General features: G+C 35.5%; 1 protein-coding gene across 5 annotated transcripts in view; it reads right to left on the reverse strand.

The window, feature by feature from the left end:
* The window catches only part of LOC121369134 (sarcolemmal membrane-associated protein-like), a 141,831-nt gene that overhangs the window by 118,814 nt on the left and 10,325 nt on the right, over positions 1-12,692 (reverse strand). For all 5 annotated transcript variants that reach the window (XM_041494003.1, XM_041494006.1, XM_041494004.1 and 2 more), the window contains exons 5-9: positions 2,930-3,008; positions 2,118-2,213; positions 965-1,036; positions 558-635; positions 38-100 (exon numbers count right to left, since the gene is read on the reverse strand). In XM_041494003.1, coding sequence (XP_041349937.1) covers positions 38-100; positions 558-635; positions 965-1,036; positions 2,118-2,213; positions 2,930-3,008 — 388 coding nt within the window. The remainder of the gene's footprint in view (positions 1-37; positions 101-557; positions 636-964; positions 1,037-2,117; positions 2,214-2,929; positions 3,009-12,692) is intronic.

Consider the following 12,692-nt stretch of genomic DNA (forward strand, 5'->3'; position numbering starts at 1 on the left):
CTGTAGTTTGATAGAAGTAGAAGTACACAATACTTACTTCCAGATCGGTTAACTTTGTCACAGCCTCTATCTTCTCTTGCAATACACGCCGCAAAGATTCCTGAAACAAGCAAAATCATTATTTCTGTGTTTAGCATAAACAGGTATAGTCCTTGAATAAATTCCCATTAAAGTCAAACTTGATCTGGCCATAACTCGGTCAAAAATGGGTAAATCCTGATGAAAGTCAAACTTAATCTATAACTTTATATTATAAACTTATACAAACAAGAAAAATCAGGTCAACATCTTGAGGCATTGTAAAAAAAAGGACTTGCTTCATTATGTGGGACAGACAGACGGAGAGGATGGAGCCAAAGACCAATTTGGGACTAATACATGTAAAGTGTATTTTACCGGGCACCACTGGCGGAAATGAAACACCTATATCTTGCTATTAGACTTCATTGGGGAAGAGACAAACACTTGATAAGATGTAACCCAAGTATTTTATTAACTTAAGTTTTAAAATTAAAAATGAGTCAGGCATATTTTTATAATAAGTCTGACTGTGATACCTTTGCAGTAGTTTCATATGATAACTTGTCTTTTTGGAGACTTTCTATTTCTTGTCTCAAAGCATCTTCTGAATGATTCTGAAAGAAAACCAATATATCACACTTTAACTGTCTGTAATTTTAATCACACAAAAAGTGACGTGCAAAAACAACTTTAAAAACTGTTTCCTCAACTATCAATTTAAATCAAATCACAGACATCATGGTGAAAAGAAATTGAGGGGAGTGATTAATTTCTCATCTAACTAAGATCACAGGGAGCCATTTAACATATTTACGTTATTGAGCATTGCTATTTAATCCTTTTGCAGTATTACTTTTTTTAACTTACATGCTAAAGAGAGCTAAAAACCTAACCACAACAACAAACTAACTAACCAAAATAACAACAACAAAAAAACCCAAACCTTTGAGTACGTATGAAGCTGATTTTCAAGAACTTCAAGACGAGACAAAAGTTTATCTTCATCTATGAGTGCCTGGAAATAAACATAAAACTCATTATTAAACTTATTATTAACTCTGTAGAATAAATATTAAACCAAAATCATTACAAAACCAATATTTACCAACCTTCATTACGAAACCAATCTACAGAACACATATTTACCAGCTACAAAAAAACCTAACACTATTATGATTAAGGACTAGCAGTGTCATAAATAGTTTTTAACCCTTTCAATTTTGAAAATCTGTTTGGACCAGACAACCTCAATAGAACTTTTTGTTTCTGCAAGAGGGTAAAATGGGTATGGTGCCATACCCATCGCCATACCGAAAACATTTTGCTTCTTTTTTTTTTAAACAAAATTAATGACTCTTATCATTACTGTATGATTTCCTTAACCTTAACCCTAAACGTAACCCATTTTCTTTCTTTCTGGGGGCGGCCCCCCATACCCCCTGTTGACTGTGGTTGCATTCAATTCCATAGTGCCATACCAAAACATTTCTTTCTGGCAGAAACACTGAGAATGAATAGTGTAATGAAACAATATAGTATGGAATGGTTAACTAAGACCATCATTTAGTACCACTTTAAGTTGGTCAGTAATTTAAATTATTTCTTGTTCCAGACTAGTATTACACTGTTAAAATTAGAGATAAAAGTGGGTTATGAACAAAAAATCCAGACATTTTATTATTGATGGTTGGGTACCGAGATTAGCCCTAGGGTTGCATAATTGTCTAAATGGCAGCATCCATTCAGAACGTATGCAAAGTATCAACCAAAACTATATTGTAAGTTTTGGATGGGGAACCAGGGCCCGAAACTCACCCAAAAATATGGTGGCCTATTTTCAGTGGAACAGTGGAAAACCTGGAAACACTGTACAGACTATTGAAAATCCAGAATTCTGAATAAATCCAGAAAACTTTCTAAACCGAAAAAGTAATGAAGGAGTATGACAAAGAAATTGTGTTTAGGAAAAAATATAGTAAGGTGGATTATTATTACAGCAAACAATTTGTTTTTTAAAGGTAGGCCTTATGATTTCCATGAAAAAAATGACCAATCAAAGTGAACAAGATGAAGACCAAATTGTGAAGATACTCCACCTGCCAACCGCCTTCTGAAGATTCTTGAGTGCTCTGCACCAGTTTCTGAAGAATTGCCAGTTTCTGCTGCAGCATGGTTTCTCGATGTAAGGCTTCCTGTAAACAGAGTGCAGCAATGTATTAACAACGGTAGTTATACGACTTAATATAGATATTTTGGGATTCCATCTTATGTTATGCTATCGACCCAAAACAGGGGCGGGATTCAGCGCAGTCGGTTGAGTCCTCGCTTGAGGTGCTTACATCGCAGGATCAAACCATCTCGGTAGATCCATTCAACTGATTATTTTTCTCGTTCCATCCAGTGGTTTTATATATATATATATATATATATATATATATATATATATATATATACACATATATATATATATATATTACTTCACTTTTTAACTGGAATGGGAAAGCTTAATCTTAATCTGACAGCTATTTGATAATAAATCTGATCGTTTTACCAACAATGAAAATCACAAATATTGGGATATGAATAGTTGTTCATTTTTCTTTAATTCTGGTAAAAAAAACCCACTGTTATCGGGAATAAGAGACATAAATACTGGACAGCTGGCTACAAATGCCCACAAGAAGACGCAACTTTTAAAAAAAAATTGCCTAATTTTAATCAACATTAACTTATCAAAAATATCATTTAAATTATAAAAACCCACAAAAATAATACTTATCAATTCAAAAATGAACTTTATTTTATGTATTTATAAAACATTTAAGTGAATATATGTGAGTAAAAATTATAAACTTGGTGTTATCAATCAAAAGTTAATCCAGTAGTCTAAAGGTTAAGTACAACAAACCTGCAGAAACTGAGCCAACTGGTAGAGATCTTGAGACTGTATAGTAATCCCGGGTTGAATTGGAGTATTTAGAAATGGGCTGAAAACATTAAAAAAGTAAAATTAGGAATTATTGCTGTATTGTGTAGCAAATTCAAAGAAAAAAACAACATGAAAGAAATATTATTAGAGAAGAAACTCACAATTTACAGATATTAACAGGTAGCATTCATAAAAAAATAAAATAGGCTGTCATGAGTGTTCAATCCCAATTTCAGAAAATTAGTTCTAGTTTAATCAACCAGTAAAAAGGTGCCACAAAGCTGTGTTAGAAACACAGTCTAGCACACGTCCCCTCTCTGGTCAATGGTCTCGTCATTTAGGAGGTCTACAGACATTGCTACCTGTCCATTGCATCATTTTCTAAGCAAAGATAGTATCTGATGTCACATAATATGTAATGCTGCATGTATTCCTTTTAGTGATGTAATATATATCAGCTGAGAGAAGGAGTGATGTCACAGTGCAAAAAAAAAATATGCAGTTGATTTTATAATAATTATACTAAAATTATAAGTATGATTGAACTAGAAAATATTTCTGGCACTCGTCCTTTTGTAGCTGGACACTGATTTTTGTGATACTTGTCTCAAGAAAATTCAATCCTTGGAGCTCATGTCAGAAAAGCCATCTACAAAAGGATGAAGAAAGAAGGGAATGTTTTATTTAACGACGCACTCAACACATTTTATTTACGGTTATATGGCGTCGCACATATGGTTAAAGACCACACAAATATTGAGGGAGGAAAGCCACTTTCGCCAATTCATGGGCTACTCTTTTTGATTAGCAACAAGGGATCTTTGGTATGCACCATCCCATAGACAGGATAGCACATACCACGGCCTTTAATGTACCAGTCATGGTGCACTGGCTGGAGCAAGAAATAACCCAATGGGCCCACTGATGGGGATCGATCCCAAACCGACCGTACATCAAGTGAGCTCTTTACCACTGGGCTACATTCTGCCCCTACGAAAGGATGAGTGCCAGAAACTATTAATCTGGTTCTGGTGTTGAAGCATCATCTAAAAAGTAAAGCCTTAATAAATGCTGACAACAAAGTAATACTTTAATACCAGAATGAATGAATGAGTCACTGGGAACAATTCAGTCTTGCGTCAGGATTTGCTATGCAATTTAAAAAAATCACAACACAATTCTAAAACATTATAAAGCAGTTGCTACTCAATTTTCAACTATTAATAAATTAATTAATGTTGTTTTAAAATCAAAATTTAAAACACAAACTGTTCTTGAAATGAATGAACAAACAAATGAATGAACAAACAGAATGAATGAATAAATTAACAGAACAAACAAACGGTTTAATGCCACCACAGCATGAAAAAACACACTGGCTATTGTGTACCAAAGGTAAACATATGAAAAACAGGAACATGTAGGCTTCCTGTTACAGTCAACGTCCCTAACTATGTTATGCTTCCAACTCCATTACGTTTGTTTTCTCGTGCACGGTTCGAGCAATCAACATCCGATGTGTTGTCGTCTGCTTGTCGTTCATTTGTGATGTTTTTCTTCAAACTTCATGAACATTTTCATTAACAATAAAGTTCAAACAAGTAAGTATATTAATACAAAACTTTACAAACTCATGTACAGTTCAGTATCTTGAGGCATTGTGGAGAAAAAAAAAGTCTGGAAAACTATATGTGGGACAGATGGACAGACAGACAGACAGACAGACAGACAGACAGAAGGATGGAGATGAAACATATATAGTCTCCTCCGGTTGGACCAGTAGGGGATTAATAATTCTATTTGGTAGAGAAAAGATTTCCAAAGGTTCATGACATCAGTTAACCCACTGTATCATTGTTCATGTACAAGACACAAATTTAACCACTGACTTAGCCCCAGTTCTGTTTTCCCACCAAATGAAAGACCAAGTCATATGACCCATATGAAAAGTACTAGATGGCCATACCATATACCATACACATGAATGATGTTCCTCGATACTGGCTTATCTACTGTATACTGTGTTTATTGGTGATGTTGATTATAGAATGTATATTGATGCACACAACCCCTGCAATTGCTCACGACAATTGGCAATGCCGTGGAGACTGTTGTGGAGTTTTTAATTTTCCAAAGCACATTTTTACCGAAGCTTAGCTGAATGTGGGTGCTGTTGGGGTTTTTTCTGTAGTGTGTGTATTAGTGATTAATATCTGGATTTTTTTTAATCAAGGAACTCAAAAAAGATCGATGTAAATGTATTTAACATCAAACATAACCCTCACAGACCTTCTAAGTTATTTCACTGGCCAAACGAAGAAGACACTTGTTGGATTAGTGAAGGGGACATCTTCTGTATCATTGATACACCTTCTATTGCATCTTCTCGACGGATGTACTCTCTGAGTAAAAAGGATGATGCTAGAATTGCAAGACTATGGGGGAAGTATGTAACCGAATGATTCTGTGACTGCTGAACTGGTGAGAAGGCAATAAGGGAAGTAGTTTGATATCATATGATCATAGCATGTAGGCATACAATGTATTACTCGGTGTTCAAGAGAGATGGTGATTCCTAGCATCAGGAATTGGTCATTCAGGTTTACTTCAGTATAGCTAATCAGACGTTAATGGCAGAAAAGGTGTTATTTTCATGGACATGCAATTTTTGAATGTGTATTGCTGCTAAACAAAGAATATTACACCTCTGAAACTTTTATGTTTTAGTTAAAATGTGGGAGATTAAATTGCAAGAAAGGTCATCTCAAGGTCACATAATCCACAAGGTCAATTTCAAGGTCATAACAAAGGTCAAAAGGTGTACCCCAACATTAATGGCAGATTTGGAACCCTTGTCAAATTACCTTTCCAACAATACCAATTTTATGAAGATTGGCCCAGTAGTTCCTGAGATATGAGGGTTCAAAGGTTGGCAGCCACGCCCATTTTAGCCAAAAATCTCAAAATTGGGGGGGGGGGGCATATCTCCCACACCACTGGTCCGATTTTGAATTTAGTGCTGTGGGATCCCAATCAACAAGTATACCAAGTTTCATAAAAATCTGAGACGGTCAGTTTTAACCCATTGGGTGATTTGACACAGAATGACCCCATAGGATTGTTGTGGTATTAGAGCGGGAACCTTTGACTACTCTTTGGTGGGCAGCAATTAAAAGAAAATTACATAGTTTGGTCTCTGACTGTAATGAAAGCGTATAATTGTCCGTATGTCCGTCTAGCTCTCTTACTCAAGACACAACCAATCCAGGTATGTACATGTCAAGTTAACAGGTACCGGTATGTAACTTAAAAGACTAATATCTAGTAATTATAAATAGTTACTGAAGTTATTCCATTTGTAAAATACTCACTCTGCTCGTAGTGCTAAAGTATCACGCCTCCTAAAGCAGACAATTGTAAAGAAAATGTGAATCCAGACCATGAGTAAAAAGAGAGAAAGAAAAATGATGATGAGAAAGAAAAACAAAACATATAAACTTGGAAGATATACGCTAATAAGCTAATTAACTGGATGATGTGGATGGATGGATGGATGGATGGATGGATGGATGATGTGGATGGATGGATGGATGGATGGATGGATGGATGGATGGATGGATGGACGGACAGATGGATAAAAGGATATATAAATTATAAAGACAGTTGACTGATGAATGAATAAATGGGATGGGATGGATGGATAGATGGATGAATGGGTGGATGGGTGGATGGATGGGTGGATGGATGGATGGATAGATGAATGGATGGGTGGATGGATGAATGGATGGATGGATGGATGGATGATGGACGGACGGACGGATGGACTAAAAGCCATATTTTAAAAATGTTTCGAGGAAGCATATCAAATACTGGAACTACTAAGATGGGTGATAAACCTCTCATGTATCTGAGAATGAAGCTCTGCTAACCTCATAACAATCAAATTACAAATTGTTGACATTTTGTTGTTCCATACATATGTGCAGACAGATGTAGATGAAATGAATGGATGGATAAGTGGATGGATGGATAGATGGATGAATGAATAGATGGATAGATAGATATTGGGTGACTGTTTGGAAAGATGGATGGATGAATGGATTAAATTTCTGGATGGATGGATGGGTGGATGGATGAAAGGATGGTAGATGGATGAGTGAGTGAGTGGATGGGTATGGGTTTGGGTGGGTAGGTGGATATTAGGTGGGTGGTTGGGCGAATGGAATTTCTGGATGGATGGATGAATGGATAGAAGGAAGGATGTGCAGATGGAAAGATAGGCCTATGTTGGTTTATAACACTATAATTTATTTGCTGAATACTCACTCTCTAGTGCGACTAAACCAGACATGAATCCAGACCATGATGAGAATTGTGAAAAGTGAGAGAAAAAAATTAATAAAAACATTTTTTTAAATAAATAAAATAAAATATAAGCTATGAAAAAACATGAAAAATATATTATAATCAATTTGGGTTTGTTTTTATTTGTGTATACTTTTGTCCATCCAAACATATTTTGTTGCTATGTATTTGAAAATGTGACTTGATACCCAAGACATTGACTTGATGATATTTAGTGTTATTTCAAATCAACTCAGAATTTTTATCTGACTTTCAAAATATGGAACTATCTTTGTTCAAATAGTAATTTTTAAATTCTAAAATTCAAATTGGAGATGTTTCACCTCAAAATTATGACTGTTAAACATCTTATTTTTGTCTTGAAGAACGATGTCAAGTACTGGAAATTTGTGTTGAAAACTCTGATTTATTTAAGAATCAAGCTTTAGTAAACTAGGTGGATGGATGGCTGGAAAGATGGATAGATAAATGAATGAATGAACAGATGCCTGGATGGCTGGACAGCTGGATAACATGAATGAATGAATGAATGAATGAATGAATGAATGAATGAATGAATGGACAGATGCTTGGATGGATGGACAGCTGGATAACAAACTGTTAAATGGCACTAATTTTTTAAGCAGGGTTTAAGCTCTCTCACCAAATTGCCCAATGTGAACTGAAGTTGAAGTTAGCAAATCTATTTTATTACAAATTCACTAAAAAATTATTTTAAAATCGTCAATCGTTTATAGATCTTATGCACTGCCATTTTTGCTGTTTGTCTAAATGAACTTGAATTTGGTGACAGATTTTCTGATTATTTGATTTGATTTATTCTAATCCCTGTTTTAAGTGTAACATGATTATCAGTGAAGAACTACAGTTTATGAATATCAATAAGCGATAATCTTCAACTTGTTTCAAAATCCAGAACATGGTAGTAAGCATAGCCATGATATTTACAAGGTAGTATAAATTAAAACAGTTTGATAAAGTTAGAATTACATCAAATTTAAGAAATTATGATTGAAATTTCTGAAGTTGTACAAAAAGAACCGATTCAAGTGATACACAAATGATTTAAAATCTGATTTATCTAGAGTAAAATTAAGAAAATTCTGTCACTGAGAAAACTTTTTATATTTTCAGCCATCTACATTAAAGGGACACACCCTAGTTACGGCTAGTTGTTAACCATTACGGCGTTGTTTTTCGCTTTAAACCCATTTTTTCACAAATAAAATTGCACTTTACTTACCGTTTATTATTTAGAATATACATTTCCATTCACCTGAAGTGTTTTTTGGTAATCCTGGTAATTCTGGTGTTTGTAATACCACAAAATGCATTTTTCTTATTTCTGAAAAACGGACGCACGTTTGAGAAAAAAACGTTGAGCAGACAAGGTCTAATCTATTTTTAGACGGGATATTTCCATTTCAATGTCACAGACATTGGTATACCACGTGACCATTATCATTTTGGTTCGGTTTGTTTTCTCGTGCACGGTTCGCGCAATCAACATCCGATTTGTTGTTGTTCATTTGTGAGATTTTTCTTCACAGTTCGTGAACATTTTCAGTAACAATAAAGTTCAGACAAGTAAGTATCTCAATACAAAACGTTACAAACCCTTAAAACCAATAATTTTTCTAAGTCCTACGATATCTGGAGAGAGGATACAACCAGGACAGAACAGCTGGAACATGTCCAGGAGAGGTGAAAAGAACGCACCCCAAGTCTGTGAAATTTGTCGTGACGTAGGCATTGTTGTGCTTCGAGCGACATCTACCGGTGACATCAGAATACTAACTTTCAAAATTATTTCAAGCAATTGGAACATGGGGATTCCCATGGTATTTATCGATATAAAACCTGCTTTTTCACTCCATTTGATAAAAACGTGATCTAAGTGTGTTACAGGTTTGTAGATTAACCAAATTATAATTTATTTTCGCTGGATGGAACTAGGGTGTGCGGCTTTAACTTTTCTGTCTAGGTACAAGATGGCGCCTACTTCTATTTTTTATATATAGATAGTATAAAATGTTTTAGTCGGCAAATGAAAAAAACTGGTTGCATATGCAAACAAATTGGTCACAATGTAGAGTGTTGATATTCTTGCTACTTAAACTTTGACACTTGTCAAATCAGGCACAATTCCATAGGATAACATTTTTTTTTTTTTAAATTTTAAACACTATAAATACTCACTCTTTGTGCATTCTCCTAAACCAGAAAATATGTCAGACATGAATCCAGACCATGGTACATGCGAGTATAAAAAAATAAAAAATAAAAATAATAAAATAAAAATAAATAAACAAATTTAAAAAGAGAGAAAAAAAAAAAGTGTTCACAAATATAAAATTATATAAGGTAGGGAAAACCCACACATAAACGCACACATGCACACACACACATTAAAATAATTAAAAGACAAGAATTAAATACAGTAAAACGTGCTAAGAGCAACCTTTAGCTCTGTTAGTTATCAACTTGTTTCAAAAGCCCATCTGTTTTTCTTTCAGTGGATCTAATACAGTACTGAATAAAACAGTCAACCATTATCAGGCCACCTTACAATATTTTTCAAATCTGTGTGTAAAAAATATTGATCTGTATTAAGCAGTACCATTTAGAGGTACTATTTATTGAAGAGGCTGATTAATAAAGTTTTGAATTTTAATTCATATAATCTTAATAAACCTATTACAACAGAATAAAACAGCAATGATGGTAATGATCATAATGATGGTGGTGGTGGAGTGGTCATGGTAGAGGTCATGGTAGTGGTCATGGTAGTGGTCATGGTGATGATGGTGATGATGGTGGTCATGGTAGTGGTGATGGTGGTAATAATGAAAGTAATGGTGGTAGTGGTGGTGATGATGATCATTTTGATTAAGGAAACCCGCTGTCGCCACTACATGGCCTACTCTTCCGATTAGCAGCTAGGGATCTTTTATTTGTGCTTCCCACAGGCAGGATAGCACAAACCATGGCCTTTGTTGAACCAGTTATGGATCATTGGTCGGTGCAAGTGGTTTACACCTACCCATTGAGCCTTGCGGAGCACTCACTCAGGGTTTGGAGTCGGTATCTGGATGAAAAATCCCATGCCTCGACTGGGATCTGAACCCAGTACCTACCAGCCTGTAGACCAATGGCCTATGACGATGCCACCGAGGCTGGTCATTATTTTGATGATGATGATGATGATAGTGGTGATGGTGATGATTGTGGTAGGGGTGATAATGATGGTAAATAATAATGATGCTAATGATGGTAGTAGTGATGATAATGGATGTACTGATGATGGATGTACTGGATAATGATGACGACAATGATGATGGATATGATGATGATGATGGATGTACTGATGATGATGATGATGGATGTACTGATGATGATGATGGATGTACTGATGATGATGGATGTACTGATGTTGATGACAATGGTGATAATTATGACAAGGAAGGAAGACAAGAAGGATACTGCTCACATCGAATCAAAAGTTGAAACCATGTTGTCCTGGGCATAATGATACAACCTTCCAGAACACAACGGGCTAGTGTAAAAGAAAAAAACCTACCAGGGCAAAACGATCTGACCACTTGACCATCAAGGTCAGCAGTCATGTACAGACATCTTCATTGGTTACAGGTATTTGACAATCTATCACCTATCAGTGATTACAGCAGCCCATAAGACATGCAGATCGTCAGGCATGCACCAAGTAAAGACCTTGTAACAGTTACCTTTCGTCAAAACACAGCCCACTTAGTATGCAGCCCATGACAGATCTCACATAAACTCAAAAACTCTGATTTAGTGGGGCTTAGCCATGTTGGTGTTTATCAGTGCAATGGCTGGCTTCTTCATCGTACCATACATACCATAATAAATTCCAACTCAACTTAATATTTGTTTATAGGTTGTTATTAAAAATTTTTTAAAGTATTATTATTTATTATGGCCATTTAAGAAAGAAGAGAGAGAGAGAGAGAGAGAGAGAGAGAGAGAGAGAGAGAGAGAGAGAGAGAGAGAGAGAGAGAGAGAGAGAGAGAGAGAGAGATAGAGATAGAGACAGAGACAGAGACAGAGACAGAGACAGAGAGAGACTGCTGCTACTACATTGGCTACACTAGCTGAATAACAGCAAGGGGTCTTTTATAGATAATTTTACTCTCCATGCAAAATAGGACAAATCACATTTTTATGTACCAGTCATGGAGCAATGTTTGAGACAGGAAGAAACTTGATGAGTCCACCAAAGACAACTGACCATATGATTTGTATTGTTATGAGAAAAATGAGACCTATTTCTCGTCTTACATGACTTTCAACAAAGATTAATCATTATGGCCAATACACAGACTTCACTCACACTGAGAGGACAGCAAATACCACATGCATGCATCCTTTGTTAGACTAGTCATGGGACACTGGTTGGAACAGGATAAAACTTAATCAGAGAATACATCCACCAAGAGGATTTGATCCTTCAACCTAAGCACCTCAGGTGAGCACTCTACTGACTGAGCTATGAGCTAGGCCCTACTCTGTCAAGAATTAAATATTTATCACATATGGTCATAAGGACACAAAGTTCACAACACAGCCATTATTACAGTATATAAGGTTCCCTGCATTCTACTACAAAGTTACACACAGCATATGATTATACATAATTCATGTTAATTGGTCTCAGGCAATTACATGTATATAAAAACCATGTGGAATTAACTATTGTACTTACATGTGACTATACATACAACAATTATGTTGGTACATATACATGTAAACATCTTGTGGCTACTAAAGATAGTGTTCAGTGCTAGGATATATATACATGTATATATATCAAAGAAATAATTAGGTAGAGAGAACGAGCTATATGTAGAATAAATGACGTACAATGGACATGTACTACATTAATCAGATGGGTCATGTGGACATCTAACAGCTGTGATTTGTCTTTATAATCTAAACTGGTTCTGACAGTCCTGACAGACAAATGAATGTAGTTTGCAATGGGATCAGGGCTAAAACTGTTTCCTGGCATCCGACCATACCTAGAAAATTTTCAGGGGTGGGGTGGGGGGGGGGGTGGGGGGTGGGGGGCTGCTGTTGATTTGGGGTTGGTTGATTTTTTTTTTAATGAACATGTCCACACATTACATTTTATTTTTATGTGGTCCAGTAGGGGCGATTGTAGTTTAAAAAACTAACAAAAAAAACAGAACCTCATTTTGGGGTGGCACATTCCCTTTAACTTAGGTCTCATTACATCAGAAAACACAGGAAAAGAAATGTCTATTTAACACTGCTTAATAAAAAAAACTTAGATCTATGTATCATGTACATACACACAGTGAAACCGGTCTAA

This window comes from Gigantopelta aegis, chromosome 3 (genome assembly GCF_016097555.1).
Source record: "Gigantopelta aegis isolate Gae_Host chromosome 3, Gae_host_genome, whole genome shotgun sequence".
In the NCBI taxonomy this organism is placed as follows: Eukaryota; Metazoa; Mollusca; class Gastropoda; order Neomphalida; family Peltospiridae; genus Gigantopelta; species Gigantopelta aegis.